Raw genomic sequence first — 17,906 nt, 5'->3', positions numbered from 1 at the left:
TCAATCTTACCCGACTGCGGCAAAGCCAAAAGGAAGGGTTATGATTTTAGCAGTCTATATATGCATGTTTGTATCCAAATTTTGTGTGTTCCACCGTAATGCCTAAACTACTGGGCCGATTTTAATGAATGAAGTGTCATTCGTATAAAATAAAGTATGTCACCGACCTTTATGACGAATCAATTGACATCTCATTCATCAAAATCGGCCTAGTTAATAAGCTACGGTGGAACACAGAATCTGGATACATACAAAGACTGCTAAAATCATTCCTTTTGGCTTTGCTGTAGTCCAGTAAAAATAAGTTTCTCCTTCAATCACAGGTCACACTGCAAACGATCGGCGCAATTTTTGAATGTATATTAGGTACCTACTATTTTTTTACATGTAAGTATGTTATGGCAACTACTTTTACTTTAGCTGTTGCTTGAATGAAGAAACACATTTAGGTAGGTACAATAACATTAAAATATACCAAGCGACAGAAAAACAATTATTTTACTCTAATATTTCAGCTTTTATTAAGACGATTGCAGTCGGGTTTTAGTTTTCAACCTTATCCTGTTACGGCTCCGTAGGCTGAAAAGGAAAAACGGAATCCATATAGGATCACTTTGTTGTCTGTCTGTCGGTCTGTCTGTCTGTCTGTCTGTCCGTCCGTCCGTCCTTCGTGTCTGTCAAGAAACCTATAGGATACTTCCCGTTGACCTAGAATCATGAAATTTGGCAGGTAAGTAGGTCTTATAGCACAAGTACAGGAATAAATCTGAAAACCGCGAATTTGTGGTTACATACTTAAAAAAAAATTAAAATGTTTTTCTATTTTCAAAGTAAGATAACTATGCCAAGTGGGATATCATAATATGAAAGGGCTTTACTTGTACATTCTAAAACAGGTTTTTATTTATTAAATAGTTTTTGATTTATCGTGCAGTGTTCGGAAAAATACGCGAGTACGGAACCCTCAGTGCGCGAGTCTGACTCGCACTTGGCCGGTTTTGTAAGTTTAGTTTAGGAACGAGTTGTAGTCGTCGAGTTGTATGTGTGCATCTGGTCTGCGATGCGACGTTGCCGTCCCGTCGGGTCATCGTCACCCGCTCGTCACCCGCTGCCGTCTCGCCGAGCCAGTGATACCAGTGCAATCACATTGCCATAAATACGGAAAACACTCCGAGATCTCTTTTTTTGACGTGACAACGTCTTATAATTCGATAGAGCCGGCTGCACACACGAAAAAACATGACTCATGCGGCGTTACCTCGCTCTGAGGCGTTCCATGTAAGGCTTGAAGTGCAAGCGAGAGCGCGGAACGAGCGACAAAGAAGCACAATCGGCCTTTGTTGTCACGTTCAATTATCGTCAGTAAACCGACTTTACAGACAACCAATTTTTTATTATTATTTAGATAGTGTCTTTGTGATGTCTTTGTTTTTTTTCTCGTTTTGTTTGAAATAAAGTTTTCCTATCTCTCTCAGTGTGAAATCAGACGGTTCATTCGGAGTGAACGTTCAACCAAGTGATTGTCTCATTTTGTGTTGAAACGTTTTATATTGAGTGAAAGATGCCAAATGAAAGACAGCAAACCATCTAATAGAATAGAATAGAATTGATTTTTATTCAAATAAACGATTTGAGAATGTATATTGTATAATATGTGTATAATATGTGTGTAGGTATGTGTATTGATGTGTATTGTTTTGTTTTAGTGTAAATATATTGAAAAGCTTCTCTAAGAATACCTATTTTCTTAAATTCATGGTTGAACGCAGCGAATCAGTACGCAGGTGAGATTGTGGTCAAGAGCTTTCTAGTAATAGAATACTTATTAATAGAACAAAAAATGGGAGTATTATTTAGTGAGCTGGCAGCCCCGCAGCCGGATCGCAGTCGTCTCCCGCCCGTCCCGCGCACTCCGGCCCGCGCCTCGCGACTGGCGACACGACCACGTAGCCACATGATGCCGTTACCCTTCAACAAGACTCTCGACCTGACTCTGATGAAGCTGGTCAAAGAGAACCCCATCATTTACAACTGCAAGCACCCCAAGTACCTGGACTTTGACACCAGGGAGGTGGTCTGGCAGAAGATCGGCGATATTTTGAACCGTCCTCGTGAGTTTTTAGTTTTTTTTTTTTGTAAATAAATCACTGAAATAGACATTATACAATTAGGTACCTAGGTACGCTGGAACAGGTGCGCAAAAAAAAAATAGTCTTTTGTGACGATTCGAAGCGCTCCTCCGAGCGTACCGGGAGGCGGAAATTAAGGTGCATGACACGGGTCTGCCCGCGAAATTCAAATTTAATTTGGTTTCTCGCAATTTGTAAACTAATACGACAAAGTTGGCGTATGGCATTTTAATTGCGATGGCAGGGCAGTATCATCCTCACAGGTTTATATAAAAATCTTTACTTGAAACGGTCCAGTTTAAGAAATTAGTTATAGTATCGACTAATTTGTGAGTAACTCATGTCAAACTCATTATTTTGACTAACTTCTTAAACTGAACGCTTTCAAGTAAAGATTTTTATGTAATCCTGTGAAGATGATACTGCCATTGTCGGAATTAGAATGCCATAAGCCTACTTTGTTGTATTAGTTTACAAATTGCGAAAAACCAAATTAAATTTGAATTTCGCGGGCAGACCCGTGTCATGCACCTTTTTAAAACCAAAAATCAGGTCGGCAATCGCAGGTCCAGTGTACTGGTAATAGTAGAGGTCAGTGAAATAAATAATGTGTGTCGGCCATCTTTGCGCCTGCGTAGTGCGTACACTTCGCTGGCGGGAATTTTGAATAAATATGATGCAGATATTTAAATAAATTAATTTAAAATTTCAGCTCAAGTCGCAAAGCAAAGGTGGATAAACATCCGAGACATGATGCGGCGGAAGATCAGAGACCGTCTGCGGAACCCGAGCCACCGCAGTTACAACTACAAATACGAGGAAGAGATGTCCTTCATGCTGCCTTACTTCAAGGAAACCACTTCGAACCCTAACGACGAATACAGCGACTTCTTTGACGACCCCGCCTGCGAGGTCGACTTACCCACGGAATTTAACGAACAAACCAGTTTCAACCGGTCAGAAGCTGATCCTAGAGACGTAAAACCAAATCTAACATACAAAAAACGATCAGAAGATACCTTTAGCAATGAATCTAGGAACGAATTCAGCCAAGAGTTAAATCCTACAGATCCGATAGATGTGTTTCTAATAACTGTAGGATCTACTTTGAGGAAGTTTAGTCCGTATTACTTGAACCAGGCGAAGAGTAAGATATTCCAGGTGGTACAGGATTATGAATTGCAACAGATCGTTGATAAGGACCAGCCTAGCAGCAGTGATAACAACAGATAGTTTATTTGGGATACGCCAAAAGTACAAAACTTTGGACGTTTATGGTGACGGTCTCCCTAGAGCAGAGGTTCCGAATTTTATTTGGCCATGGAACCCTAATGGATCATACTTTTTTAGGCGGAACTATAGCTGGCTATTTTTAACCTCCGACCCAAAAAGAGGGGTGTTATAAGTTGAACGTGTGTATCTGTGTATCTGTCTGTGGCATCGTAGCTCCTAAACTAATTAACCGATTTTAATATAGTTTTTAGTTTGAAAGGCGGCTTGATCGAGAGTGTTCTTAGCTATAATCCAAGAAAATCGCTTCAGCCGTTTGAGAGCTATCTGCTCTTTTCTAGTTACTGTAACCTTCACTTGTCGGGGGTGTTATAAATTTTTAATTTACACTTGTGATAACTAAAGTGTTTGCCTTATAATTTGAATATATTTATTCATGTCATTGAGACTCAAAGAAAGACCAAATTATATATGAAAAATAATACATAGTGGTTATTTGTGAACTTGTTAGTATTTTTGTTACTGTAGCTGTAATAGAAAATACACATTCTGTGAAAATTTCAACTTTCTACAGTTCACGAGATACAGCCTGCTGACAGCAGCTAGGTATAGCCAGGGACGGACGGACGGACAGGGAGTGGGCACCCTTCAGGGCATGGAACCCTAAAAACGAATTAAAATAACCATACTCATACATCCATTAACATACATATACTTACGATTGAATGAACCTATCCAGAAATAAAGCATTCCTTTGGTTTGGTTAGTGTGTACTTAAGTGTGAACTTTAAATAAGTAACCCAGAAATGTGGCAAAAATATTTTTATTAAGTTTGGTAGGAATAAAGATTTTTTATACAAAACTACACTTAAAAACTATTGTTTTATTTATTTACCCTGACTTTTAAATGCACATAAGACCTCTAACTATTCGTATCGTATAGGTAGGGGCATTCATAGACGGCTTATGATGTAGAACGCGGGTTGCAACTTGCCTGCATGTGTCACTTGGCATAAAATCGGTCAAGTCTGGGTCGGAATCGTAAAGAAAGGGTTCAGTACCATCTTACAAGAAATAACACTTAAATTTTTAAAGCGACATATTTGAAATTTTTAGTATTTGTTGTTATAGCGGCAATAGAAATACACATTCCATGAATTTCAGTTCTCTACCTATTAAGGTTCATGAGATACATCCCGCTGACAGACAATCGGAGCGACGGACAGCGGAGGCTCAGTAATAGGTTCCGTTAGCTCCCTTTGGGTACCTACGGAACCCTGAAATTCAAGGAACTGATCGCTTGCACCCTACCTCACGAGCCGTCTCAGTCAAACGGTACACCCATGGTACGAATACGAAATACGGTATAATACGAATACGAAACTAGATAATTTAGAAACTTCAGTATCACTAAGTATATCTTCTTCATCATCAGTAAAAGTGTCTTCGGACCCACTTCATGCGGCACCCTCGCTGGGACATGATCTTCACTGAGGCACTGGCGGCCGCTTTCACCACTTCTTGTATCTAAAAGTGAATTTTTTTTAATTAATCCGGGGCAAATTCAGTGGAGATCCGCAAACCAAAAACACTAAAGGATGAAATCTATATAAAGCTGCACTTTGACTTTTCTCAGACAAGACATTGTTAAAACGAGATAGCGTTATATTGCTGGCATATATCTGTCTCTTTTTAACTGAAACTTAAGTCAAAGTGCGCTCTATAGATAGATTTCAGCCTAAGTATAGTTTCTTCGGCATTTATACATAAGTACAGATAAACAGATGGACGGACAGCGGAGACCCATAATAGGGTCCAATTGGCACCCATCGGGTACAAAAGCCTAAATAGGCATAAATCCATGCACACGAAGTTGCAGGCATCTTGGTCTTCTAACCCGCGAACTTCTTCGCGGGTATAATATATTACAAACTTGTTTTTCTGTCACTCGGTGTATTTTAACATTGTACTAATTTATATTCATGAACTCAGAATTTTTTCCTCTCATAATATTTTGATATCCCTTTTGCTATAGCAAAAAAAATTTTGGTAGACCCCTACTTTTTTGGAAGTAACATTCGTCAGATCGATTTTTTTCGTATAAAATGTAGTCTATGTCACCCGGACCATAAAATGAATTGATTGACACATCATTCCCCCTAAATCGGCTCAGTCGTTTAGGCGCTTCGGTGGAACACACATTTATGTGTGTTCCACAAACGTATATACATACGTGTGCAAACGTATATACATACATAGACTGTTAAAATCATAACCCTTCGTTTGGCGTTGCTGTAGTCAGGTAAAAAAATATCTTACACTTGTCATGAGATTCTGCGCATTTCCCACGAGCATGGTCATCGCTTCCTTGTCCTCTTTACTTCCTGGAAAGAACAGAAACAGAATTTAGGATATAATAGAACCCAAAAAATGGAGAAGAGTGACAAAGATAAGTATAATATAAGTAGGTACCTTGCCCAAACGACGATCCTTTGACGGTGGTCAACATCTTCAACTGACCACTGATTGTAGGTATCCGCTCACACACTTGCAACAGATTCTGAAAATTAATAAAGAAATACAATGGAAATCTATACTTAGATATAATAAAACTGTAACTGGACGATGTCTGTACATTTAACATATTTTGAAAATTTTTTTCGGAGAAAACATTATCATCGATATAGACCCCAAAAAATTTCTTTTTTGGAATCTTTGTATGTCTGTTTGTCTGCACACGCAAATACCCGAAAACTACTGAACGGATTATGTTTGGTATAGTGGTTACAGCTATACAGCTGATTAGGTACTTCTGATTAACATAGGTATAGGGTAGTTTTTTCCCGAAAAAAATTAGGGATTCTTCCGGGATACGGGATCAAACTTTTTATCGATTTTTCTCCATAACTCCCGTCAAATTAGAACCAATTCTCACAATTCTTTTTTTTACAAAGGCTGTACTGTCAGATTGGTACCATGTAGGTAAGTTTGGTGAAGATTTGATGAAGTTTCGGAAATAGATGGTGGAACTCCTCAACGGGTAACATCATTTATTGATTTTACTCCATAGCATCCTTGCTGCGGCCATGGTAGACAAACCTTCAAACGAATTTGTGGGAGCCACTAAATGGCGGAAGCCTCAGACCGTGGTGTGAAAGCCCCTACAACAGACCTATGTCCAGCAGTGGAGTGTGGGCGTCTTAGATTAGTTGACAATGATGAAGATGACGACAATAGAAGATAACTTACCGTTCTAATCCTCATGTCGGTACATTCTAAGGCCAGCTTCTTGGCCAGGGCTGCTACTTCTCTGGACTCAGATACGATGGACTTTGAGGTGTGCAGCAGTTCACGCTTGTTTTCTGATCAAATAAAATTATAATGTTAGAGTTAACTCATATCCGGTCCACTACTGAGCACAGGACTCTTCGACGGAAGAGCAACTGCCAAAAAAGTATACCTGTATTCATATAGTCCGAGAGCCTGGCCATCAGAACGGCCATGCGTTTCGCGACGGCAACGATCTCATTATCGCGCGCGGACCACTCGCGTACTGCGGCGTGTAGGTCAAGAGCCGCCGCCTGAAAATACACACTCGTTACTACAAAATACAAATAGACTAAGATAATTTTGTAAAGTGTATAGTTCCACGTGGGCAAAGACCGCAAATTTCTACAAGATACCTATGACTATTTAATTCAATTCAATTCAATCCAATGATTTATTCAATAAAATGTAGGTACAATATGTTGAAATAATGTCTGATGAGCCATACATTTTACCACTATGACTGGTGTTTGATTATTACCTTAAATTAAATTAAATACAAATAAAAGTCAAGACTAAAATATTAAGTAAAGAAAGACATACATAGACTTTACACAAGCAAAGTATAAAATAATAGTTAAATAAAGATAATATTATGTAGTTAAATTAAGATTACATCTGTCAAAAATGTAATAGTCTTCCATCTGGTAACTGAAAATGCATTTCATTTTCGTAATCGGTAGGTACCGCAAGAAACCACAAAAATGAATCCCGTATCATTTTTTTTATATGAAAAAACGTAATATTGACTTACGAAAATGGGCTGATTAGCCTCCGATTGCTTCAGGAAAATGTTCTCTCCGCCCAGAGCCGACTCCACTTCACTGGTCTTCTTCATTATCTGCAATTTTGAATGTAGATATCATGGAAACAATAGGGCTGATTATACCATATTCAAAAAACGGAGCCCTTATAGGATCAGTTTGTTGTCTGTCTGTCCGTCCGTCCGTCCGTCGTGTCTGTCAAAAAAACCTATAGGGTAGTTCCCGTTGACCTAGAATCATGATATTTGGCAGGTAGGTAGGTCTTTAAATAGCACAAGTTCGAAATTCGAAATTCGAAAACCATGAATTTATGGTTACCTACATCATTAAAAAATATATTTTCAAAGTAAGATAACTATACCAAGTAGGGTAACATAAGAAAGGGCTTAAAGTACTTTTGAATCGTCAAGAGCATCTACGACTACCGAGAAGAACCAGCAAGAAACTCGGCGGTTGCTCTTTTCAAAGATTTCATATAGGTACAATAGTATGCCTATAAAAGTAATTGAAGTCCCGCGCATTGCTGGAGCGAGCTGCAGGGTGAATCCACGCTCTTTTATCATTTTCCCCCGAATAGCTAAGGTAGAGGTCTTAACCATTAAGCCATTTCTGAAATACATGAGAGTCCTCACCTCAGCCATAACATCGCCCCAATCAGCCTTCTTCACATCGTCATACTTGGCGGTAACGGTCTGGTCGATCCTTGCCAGGGTCTCCTTCAGCTCTGGGTCGTGCTGCACCAGCGAGGACTTCATTCCCGCCTTCACTACTCGGTTACCTAGTCTGTAAATGTATGATTTGTTATTTAATTAGGGTTCCGTACCTCAAAAGGGAAAATGGAACCCTTATAGGACTTTGTTGTCTGTCTGTATGTCAAGAAACCTATAGGGTACTTCCCGTTGTCCTAGAATCATGAAATTTGGCAGGTAGGTAGGTTTTATAGCACAGATATATATAGGAATAAATCTGAAAACCGCGAATTTGTGGTTACATCATTAATAAAAAAATTAAAATGTGTTTCAATTTTCAAAGTAAGATAACTATACCAAGTGGGCTATCATATGTAAGGGCTTTACTTTTACATTCTGAAACAGATTTTTATTTATTTTTATGTATAATAGTTTTTGATTTATCGTGCAAAATGTTGGAAAAAATACCCGAGTACGGAACCCTCAGTGCGCGAGTCTGACTCGCACTTGGCTAGTTTTTTGTCATGAGTCGGTTTGTTCTTTTAAATTCCATAATTGGTGTAAAAAAGGGGTTAATCTACTCGTAAGTTTTAGGTAAAGTTTACTCACTTCAAAATAACTTTGGAGGTGTAAACGCTTTTCTGCGGATCGTTGGTATGCACAGTGGACTCTTCCTTGATGCGATGCATTGTTTCTCCTGCAATTAGGTACAACAGTATTATACAAGTAGGTATATAGGTAATACACAGAAATCCAAATAATACTTAGGCATAGAAGGGCTGTATACCACTTCAAACTATACAGAACGCATGTCGCCGCCGTAGTTACACACATAAACATATCTAGGCATCACGCAAACACATTTATGCTCAATGCTGTGCAGGCAGAATTGAGCCGTAGGATTAGAGCTTTAAGGTTGTAAATGCGTCGCATCGTTCGTATGAGGTAATACTATAATGCAAAGCTGTAGTGTGTAGTAAAGTGGCAATGAGCAGGAAACATAATTTGAAAACCGATAGAAGTTGGGGTCCCAAGGTGCACGAATAACGACCTCACATCGGAAAGACCTGCGATTCGTATGATGGCGTCAGTTCACCAACTGGTGGACTGACGACATCATACGAATCGCAGGGAGCCATTCAGAGACTATTTGGATGACGGCCGCTCAAGACCGTAACGTGAATTATTGTCTAGAATAGAACTATATTCAGCAGTGGACTTGTACCTGTTGAAAATGATGATGATGATGATGCGTAATATGACACATCAAACAATTTTTTTAGAAATTCAGATACAAGTGCAAATGTGTGGCACTTGTGGCAATAAAATTGATGCAGGTTAACCATGAGTAAACATAGAGTTAAAAATATAAAGTGTTACCGGCGGCTTGGGCAAAGTCAATAGGATCGACAGCCTGGTCACAAAGGTCCCGCACGTTGGCCAATGATTGGGCGTATTGTTGCAACAGATCCTCGTAATGCTTTGTCGAATCCTGAGAAAGAGACATTCAAAAGTAACATTAAAGATCTTTAAATACCGTGCTCTGTTGAGACCGTTAAATGGTTTAAAGATTCTGGTGGAAACAACTAAGAAAGATAATGAAAAGAAATGTTTTGGCCTACCTTGTCATCTGGACTTTCGATCCTGTCTTGAGCTGCTTTGACTAATGCTGGAGCCAGGAGTTCAACCTGCAGACAAGTTTGTTGTTAGCGATAATTTACAAAAGCTCTCATTATAATGATTAATGACGAATGATGAGACATCGACAGTTGTACCTCGATTCCGTAAAACCGGCATCAATAAAATTATTACGATCGCAATAATTGTTATTAGCTATGCTATTCTTGTTGCAACAATGCATTGTAACCAATAGTGAGCGAGCGTCAACCAATCAGAGGTGATTGCGATCATGATGTTGTAGCTGTCATTCTACCGCAATCGAGCTGCTGGTCTCGTATGTATGAGTGTATGGTATGTATATACTTTATTGCACCACAAAACACAAATGACAGGTTCGTATTTAAGTTGAACGTTGTTAAAAAGTGACAAAGATCCAACTTATGAAATATGGATCTCACTTGTCTTGTAACTTGCATATTTACAAATGCTCGTCTTCGTCAAGTTAGTAGAAAAAAATTAATGACCTTTTCAGTAGTAGTGGAGAGCTCGTGTCTCGGAGCTGTACCGGTGTCAGCCACGAGCCTGGCCGTCTTGGTGACTCGGCCCAACTGCGCCAGAAGCTCAGCTATTTTCTTCTGCAGTAGGAATTTGCGTTTCCTTGTGTCTGTGTACAAAACGTATTTATTCTTGCTTTTTAGGGTCCGTACCTCAAAAGGAAAAACGGAACCCTTATAGGAGATCACTTTGTTGTCTGTCTGTCTGTCCGTCCGTCCGTCGTGTCTGTCAAGAAAACCTATAGGGTACTTCCCGTTGACCTAGAATCATGAAATTTGGCAGGTAGCTACCTACCTCTTATAGCACTAGTACAGGAATAAATCTGAAAACCGCGAATTTGTGGTTACATCATTAAAAAAAATGTGTTTCAATTTTCAAAGTAAGATAACTATACCAAGTGGGGTATCATATGAAAGGGCTTTACCTGTACATTCTAAAACATATTTTTATTTATTTTTATGCATAATGGTTTTTGATATCATGCAAGTCTGACTTGCAGTTGGCTTGTTTTTTTAGTTTACCTGTTTCTTGCTGCAATGTGTCTAAGTTGTCCAGAGGGATGTCAACCAGGAAGTCTTCAACGACTCTCGTCACTACTCCCTTTTCTAACATCTTACGCAGTTCCTTCAAACGCTCTAAAAGCAAGCTGCAACAGAACAAAACCATCTAATTATTACGAAAAGGTGACTGACTGGCTAACTGACTGATCTTTCAACGCACAGCTTAATCTGCTGGACAGATCAGGCTATGACATGCAGATAGCTATTAATATGATACACATCCGCAAAGAAAGGATTTTCAAAAATTCAACCCCTTAGGGAGTAAAATGAAGTTTGCGTTGCGTTCAAAAAGAAAATTGTGACCTCCTCGTACTGGAAAATGAAGTTTTGGCGCTGAGACCAAGTTCACCTATAGGGGGTCTATAGGTGAACAGGCGGTTTAGGAAAAAGATAAAAAAACAAGATCCATGTTCTATGGAGATTCTCATAAGAAACCGCTGTGCTGGACATCTATCGGTTAAGATGACGACGATGACACGAATAAGCTAGACACGGAAAAACAAACTCTTACTATGCTTTATCGCTATTGTATTTGACAGTACAATCGTCCAGCAGTTGCTTGGTCTCCGCAATCATATGCTTCATCTCTTCTTTCTCAGTTCCTGTCAGATCTTCGCACATCTGTTCTGCTAAAGCCATCACGTGTTCTGCCGCTTTCACTCCGGCTGCCTTATCTTTGTCTTTCGAAGCTGGTTTTCGGAGCCAAGAATTTACTAAATCCACCCTGAAATTAATGTATATATTTTATCAGTTCATCAAGTTTCGTGCAAGTGTTTCTCTCAATTGGTTTAACAATTTTTCTGTTTGATTTTTAATGATGTATTAAGAACTTGTGGAATTGCTAATCTATGTAATTGATTAGATAATTAAGTGTTACACATTGTACAAATCAAGAATGACTTACTGTTTTTGCACAAAGCTTTTGGGTGTGACATCTTGATCCTGTAAGAAAAATTTATACCATTGTATTTTCTTGAATGTTAGATTTTAGTGTGGAGCAAAATATAATTCGTAAAAGTTTGTACCTCTTGAGATTTTAGTGGTTCTATGAAGCCTGCCTCAGCACCCTTTTCTCTGTAGAAAGAACTTTATGTTAAAATATGAAAGAGGGAAGAATATAGAGATAGGGTATTTTTATTTGTGACGTTTATATTTTACAGAAGTTTATAAAATGATTTATCGAAATGACTATGGTAATTTACTTCTAGTATATTTCAGAAACATTGTAACCTGATGCAAGTGATAAGTGCCTCAAACGCTTTGATGACGTCACTGCTACCAAACATCGTCCACGCCACCATCTTCTCTTCTGATGAGCTTGCTTTCTTTACCATCATCGAAGTGCTAGTTAGGAGACTCCTGAAAACAGTTACTTTTGCAGTTTACTGAAGTAGATGTTCAATTAATGTCATTTGTTTTTCTGTCATACGGTTTTGTTATTATCTGCTAAATAGTTTATCTTCTTGTCTTTGTTTTCAAGTATCTTTTTCGTTATTATCATAGTTATTACTACAGTAAAGAAACTGACTTTACCTAACTAGATAGTCTTTAACTTTTTCCAAGTAAGTATATTTTTTATCTTTCTACCTTTTTTTTATCTTGGAATGTTTTTGCAAATTTTTAAGTGACTGTCTAGTCTTCAGCTCGGTATGTTAAATATAGTTAAGAAATCTGGAATCTGCTTTGACGTCAGTCAGTTTCTAATGATAATATTCTCATAATAGTATTATTTACTCATAAGTATTACTTACTTGGTATGATCAATTACTTCTGTAGACATACTGGTCTTCTTAGGATCCTTGTCTAATGTAGATTGAGGGACTCTCTTGATTATGGCGTTGATTTTCCTTATCGTGTCTAAATGTTTCATTATCTTTAACGTGAAGTCTTCCTCCTTAAAAAGAACCTTTTTGTTTAATTTATCGTTTGATATGTTATTTTTAAACATTTTTTAATTCTTATGATTCCTGTATTTAACCATTCTGCTTAGCTGGTTAATTTTTTAAGGTTTCCATTGACAACAGCTGTTTTGTTATCAATATTATTATTAGATGTTAGTGCCAATATCTGAGACAGATTTCTTAGTTAATAATCCGAAGTAAACAGTAAAATTACTTGATCTAACTTTGGAGGTACTTAATATTTGGTCCACTTTTGGCATAAGATTCAACATTGTTAAAAGCACAATTATTTGTTCTACGGTTCACGGCACATAGCACGGTTCTATTCGAAAATACATCGCTAAATTAGTTTTGATCACCTTTACCTTTAATGTTGGTAGATGTACTCCACCATGTAATGTATTGAGAGCAGACTTCAATTCCCTTGAATTAGCAATCAGTGGGTGTTTAGTGTCCGCTTTCACTTTATCACTGGCGTCATCTATCGCTTCTTGTAACTGTTGAACTTGTTTCATAAGACAGCCATTTAGTTCTGCAGCCTGGAAATGTTACAACTATAAGACCTGCATGAATTCACCATTATACTAGGTGCTAAGCTTTCACGTAATGGTAATTTCACACGACAAAAGAATAACACAATAGTGCTTCTCTATCATTAGACTATCATTAGATTTGATTATAATCATTATAACCTTCATAGGTTATAATGATTATAATCAAATTAGTAATCTGAATAAAACTACTCAGAAAATAATAACACCTGCTCAGAATGTTGTACCCGAAAAATCCAGATCGATATCAGTACAATCGTAAAATATTGATCTGGACTTTAAATTTGCAAGTAAAGTTACAGTGAGTATAGAACAAAGATAGGGATTAAAAACAAGATTGAAAAAAGATTGTTGAACAAGAAGAAAGTTACCTGCTCTCCAGGGCCAGCACAAATAATTTGTAGACACGTGTCTTCGGTAGCTTCAGTTACTTTGTATAATCTTGCTAAATCTATTACACCATGCTTTGCTGAGCTCTGGTCTGCATCAGATAGTGATAGCTAAAAAGAAATTGGACTTAGTGACAGAGGTATAGCAACAAAAGATAATAAAAGCGATAATGCTGTTGCATACAAAAGTTTAACTAAACTACATTGGACGTAGAAAATTATCGCTTGTAGCTAGCTCCGATAGCGATTCGGTTTATTCATTTGAATCCATTATTATCCATTTGGATATAAATACTACGCAACTTGCCTAGCTTTCATATCGACCTTTAGAGCCTCGCTAGCTCAACGGTTAAAAGAGTGGACCGAAATTCGAAAGTAGCTGGTTCAACCCACCTCCACCCGTTGCATTTGTGTCCTACTTGCAGCACAAGCTTTACACTTAGTTGGAGGGGGAAAGGGGAATATTAGCCATCGTGATAAACTTGGCTAATATTCTTTTTAAGAAAAAAAAGTTAAGCAGGAACTGTGACTTACCAGATAAGCACTTTGAGCAGCAAATTCAGCGCTGTTGCAGACAGAAGACGTTACATAGCGGAGGGAAGTGGTCATATCCGTCCGCGGGATAGACTCTTCTGACCGGAGTTTTTCTACAACAAAACAAATTTTATTATCATCAACATGCTTGGTAGTTCCAAGTATTTAAAAATACGTTTTTGGGTCCTCTAGATCGGCAGATAAAAAACAAAGAGCATACGTATGACATCATTTTGGTTGTTCAAAGCGTCGATGCAGTCTGCGTAACTGAGGGCGCAGGTAGGGCTTTCAGCTTGTAAGAACGTCTGTTGCAGCTGAAGATTCCTGTTCATCTCACCGCACTCGTTCTTCAGTTTATCTGCTGGGAACGCTGCACGACCCTATAGGAATGAGAATTTAGTTAAAACACATCAAGTGAATTGCTGAGAGTCGTTATTCCGTCCATAATAGAGATAATCTTAGCAGTAAAATGGTGGGATTTTGTTTAACATTTTATGATTTATAGAGGAGACCTGCCTACCTCGAAAGATATTCTAGCGTAGGTAAATAAATGTACGTGAAACTAAGGCCTAGCAAAATGATACAGAATGATTTACAATATTTACTGTACATTAATTTTTTATCATATAAAATCCGCAAACTTACCAGTTTGTTTATTGCTTCATTGAGTAATCTACATGCGTCTAGCAATCTTCGTCTTGAATCAATAGGATTTGATGACTGAAAGTTAAAAGAATTTTTTTAATCCATTCAGCTTGAAAACACCTATCTTACTTTCTCATTTTAAAAACTTACATTGCAAGATGCTTCCGATGTTTTTAATAAATTGTAAGTAGCTATGCTCATTTCTTGTACAGCTTCTTCTATTCGTTTATTCTGTACAGGATCCTAGAAAAAGAAATTATTTCTTTCTTTATTTTCTTTAAGCCGGTTTTTGCAATTTTCTTGACGATTTAGTTAATTTAGAGGAGGAGTTATTTTACAAAATATTGAATGGCATAATTTAAAATGAAATCGTTACTATGTCTTACTATTAGTACAATTATAATAATGCATACATTGCTTATTAACAGATCATGGACAAGACGTTTTGTCTGTATTGTGAAGAAAGACAGAATTTTACTGGTCATAATGTAATTTGAATGAAGTGTATCTATCTTTATTCAGTTTCATCATGCCCATAAAATCTTCTAAGACCCTTACCTCACTCTTAATTCCTCTAGCTATAGCTGCTAATTGTTGAGCAGCGTCAGAAGTGGTGTGAAGGCTTCTACTCAGTGACTCTGGTTTATGTAAACTGAGCGCTATGGTGCCGGATATAGAGTTCAATTTCTGAATCTGTTGCTGCAGTTTATTATTAAGATGTCTGCAAGAAATAGAAGACATACTGGAGTTTAAATTTCCGCTTGAAAAATGAAGCAAGGGTAAATAAGCTATGGTATTTAAAAAATTCTATGGTTTACTTACTTTTGATCTCCAGTCACAGTAGATTCACTTGGTGTAAGTAAATTCTTAACATCACTGTCTCTTATTATTTGTACTTGACTTGATGAACCTTTTTGGGTTTGTGATTTCTCAACTTCTTCCGCAAATGATTTCAACTCCTAGAAATAAAAGTTCCTTAGTATTATTCTTACACTCACATTACGATCACAAACTTTACGATTTCCGCCTATATTAAAAAGTCAAATAAGTACCTCTAAAACTTTATCGGTTGTTGCTGTAGTTTCAGGACCTTGTGTTTCTTGCCATGTAGCAACACGTCGACACATCACAACTGCATGTGTTTTCAATAAATCTAACAATTTCTGTAGATGATCTTTCAGCCTAAAAAAATTTAAAGTCACTTTTTTTAGGTGGCCTGTAGCTGAAAATACTACTGGTTTGAAAATTCCAGCTATTTTCGTTTGCAGAGGTCCATTGCTATTTTTGGTTGCCAAACATTTTATATATCTATATAATTTTTTATTTTTTTACCTCTATGAGTAGATTATTCACTTACCTGAATTTCTGATGACCGGCACCGCTTCCTCTCATTTGGACAGCATATCTCACCAATGCTTTGGGCAGCTCAGTTTCGTTACCTGATGCCACTGATGTAGCTAAAGCTGTCTGCGCTGCTTGTATTCCTGGTTTACTAATTGCATCCGCCACCTTAAACAATCATATTATTCAGTTAAAAACTTTAATTGTTTACATTATTATTCTTACGTTAACGAGTTTAGAGGCTACGTAGTTCAAGAATAGAGTTTCTATAAGGAGGAGTCTTAAAAAATTTAAGATTTAATTTTTTTTTTGATTTGTTACAAAAAGTCCAGAGAAGCTTAATTTATCAAAAACAAACTTACTTCAACTTTATCTCCTTCAGTAGGTTTCAATATGATTTCGATTTTCTTTTCAACGTCCTCCAAATTCTGCAATCCTTCATCCAATGTAGCACTTTTTGCGCTTGAAATGCTGCTCTTTGTCGCAAATCTTGTAAAATTAGCACAAGAAAAAATTGTTAAATGTGGTTTCGTTATAATAATTACAGTATTTATTACAATTTATACGAAAATATGAGTCTACTCTATATTCTGCAAAATATAAACAAAATCCTATAATTCCGCTATTAATACCGAGTGTAAAATGCAAGAACAATGAGTAAAGAAGTGTGAAAGTACCTTAATAGATCACAGCAACATGCTAGAGACTGAAGTTCATTTTTCAGTGTTTCTCTTGCTTTATCATCATTTATTTTAGACACAGCCAAATTCATCCGTTTCACTTCATTTTCACAACCCTGCAAAATACATGTGTTCGTGAAATTCCCATTTTATCTGTGTAGCTAATTTTGATTTCGCTAGGAAGAAATTAAAAGAGTTTACCGTAGCGAATTGATCTATTTTTAGCATATCGTCTATAATAGTTCCCTCTGCCAGCTGTTCTTCTTCTAAGTTCAATACTTTCCCGGCATTATCATTTATTCTTTCGCACGCTTCCTTTATATCCTGAAAAATATTTATAAATACAACAACAATTTGACTTTTAATAGGTTTGCATTTTAATTTTTACGGTACTCTTACCATTAATGCATCATTTCCATGTTCCCGTTTTATACCACCTAATACGTTAGAGATAGTATCAATAGTTTCTGTAACATCTCCAATGTAGTCCTAGAAGTATTATGTAGGTAAGTATTTTGAAAGGATATTATTATAAATTGAATATTTGTACAATGATGGGTAATTATATATTTTGTAATTTATAATATTCTTACCGCTAAATCAATGATGTTATTTTGTTCTCCATTTTTACGACGCGAGAGCAAACATATTTGCTGAAGATTCATTATTGCATTTTCAAGATCTTGACGTTTTCTCGGATCCTTTAAAGTTAATAATGATAAATATTTTACATATATTATAAAAAAAAAAAACTATTTATTATCATTTTCAAGTATTTCAACAAAGGGATCATTATAAAAATTAAATACTTACAAGTGGATCATTGCGACATTTTGCATTAGTAATATCTAAGGATTTAATAGCACCCTGCAATTCCTTTGAAAATGCGATCAGTTCATTTTGCTCATTCGGTGAAATATTGTTAGATTTTGACTTTGATTTTGCCTACAAACAAAAAGTGTCATTAATTTCTTTTAGGATAAATTTTTAA

The 17,906-nt window shown here is 37.0% G+C and overlaps 2 protein-coding genes across 2 annotated transcripts in view; one reads left to right on the top strand and one right to left on the bottom strand.

The window, feature by feature from the left end:
- The first annotated feature begins 1,924 nt into the window (after positions 1-1,924).
- On the top strand, positions 1,925-3,566 carry LOC123877228. Its single transcript, XM_045923774.1, has 2 exons — positions 1,925-2,111; positions 2,842-3,566. Exons 1-2 carry the CDS (start codon positions 1,955-1,957, stop codon positions 3,360-3,362), a joined length of 678 nt encoding a protein of 225 aa, XP_045779730.1. The 5' UTR covers positions 1,925-1,954; the 3' UTR covers positions 3,363-3,566.
- A 175-nt stretch (positions 3,567-3,741) lies between these two features.
- The window catches only part of LOC123877290 (extracellular matrix-binding protein ebh-like), a 49,300-nt gene continuing 35,135 nt past the window's right edge, over positions 3,742-17,906 (bottom strand). Inside the window, exons 67-99 of the mRNA XM_045923913.1 lie at positions 17,729-17,860; positions 17,509-17,616; positions 17,315-17,404; positions 17,117-17,239; positions 16,913-17,031; positions 16,598-16,724; positions 16,252-16,403; positions 15,947-16,076; positions 15,717-15,853; positions 15,453-15,615; positions 15,045-15,137; positions 14,895-14,969; positions 14,470-14,629; positions 14,250-14,362; positions 13,698-13,826; positions 13,141-13,314; positions 12,626-12,768; positions 12,105-12,233; positions 11,900-11,948; positions 11,779-11,816; positions 11,386-11,598; positions 10,836-10,960; positions 10,284-10,423; positions 9,762-9,827; positions 9,520-9,631; positions 8,749-8,836; positions 8,083-8,233; positions 7,441-7,527; positions 6,820-6,940; positions 6,609-6,721; positions 5,832-5,919; positions 5,679-5,743; positions 3,742-4,886 (exon numbers count right to left, since the gene is read on the bottom strand). Coding sequence (XP_045779869.1) covers positions 4,791-4,886; positions 5,679-5,743; positions 5,832-5,919; positions 6,609-6,721; positions 6,820-6,940; positions 7,441-7,527; positions 8,083-8,233; positions 8,749-8,836; positions 9,520-9,631; positions 9,762-9,827; positions 10,284-10,423; positions 10,836-10,960; positions 11,386-11,598; positions 11,779-11,816; positions 11,900-11,948; positions 12,105-12,233; positions 12,626-12,768; positions 13,141-13,314; positions 13,698-13,826; positions 14,250-14,362; positions 14,470-14,629; positions 14,895-14,969; positions 15,045-15,137; positions 15,453-15,615; positions 15,717-15,853; positions 15,947-16,076; positions 16,252-16,403; positions 16,598-16,724; positions 16,913-17,031; positions 17,117-17,239; positions 17,315-17,404; positions 17,509-17,616; positions 17,729-17,860 — 3,849 coding nt within the window. The 3' untranslated portion in view covers positions 3,742-4,790. The remainder of the gene's footprint in view (positions 4,887-5,678; positions 5,744-5,831; positions 5,920-6,608; positions 6,722-6,819; positions 6,941-7,440; positions 7,528-8,082; positions 8,234-8,748; positions 8,837-9,519; positions 9,632-9,761; positions 9,828-10,283; positions 10,424-10,835; positions 10,961-11,385; positions 11,599-11,778; positions 11,817-11,899; positions 11,949-12,104; positions 12,234-12,625; positions 12,769-13,140; positions 13,315-13,697; positions 13,827-14,249; positions 14,363-14,469; positions 14,630-14,894; positions 14,970-15,044; positions 15,138-15,452; positions 15,616-15,716; positions 15,854-15,946; positions 16,077-16,251; positions 16,404-16,597; positions 16,725-16,912; positions 17,032-17,116; positions 17,240-17,314; positions 17,405-17,508; positions 17,617-17,728; positions 17,861-17,906) is intronic.

This window comes from Maniola jurtina, chromosome 23 (assembly GCF_905333055.1).
Source record: "Maniola jurtina chromosome 23, ilManJurt1.1, whole genome shotgun sequence".
NCBI classification, from domain to species: Eukaryota; Metazoa; Arthropoda; class Insecta; order Lepidoptera; family Nymphalidae; genus Maniola; species Maniola jurtina.
Note: the sequence above shows the minus strand (reverse complement) of the source record. Positions and strands in the feature narration are given on the sequence as shown.

Bases quoted from the DNA above. Each gene is read 5' to 3' on its own strand.
- LOC123877228 (XM_045923774.1), top strand. From the start codon at position 1,955: ATGATGCCGTTACCCTTCAACAAGACTCTCGACCTGACTCTGATGAAG. The intron at 2,112-2,841 runs GTGAGTTTTTAG...TTAAAATTTCAG, and splicing joins CGATATTTTGAACCGTCCTC to CTCAAGTCGCAAAGCAAAGG.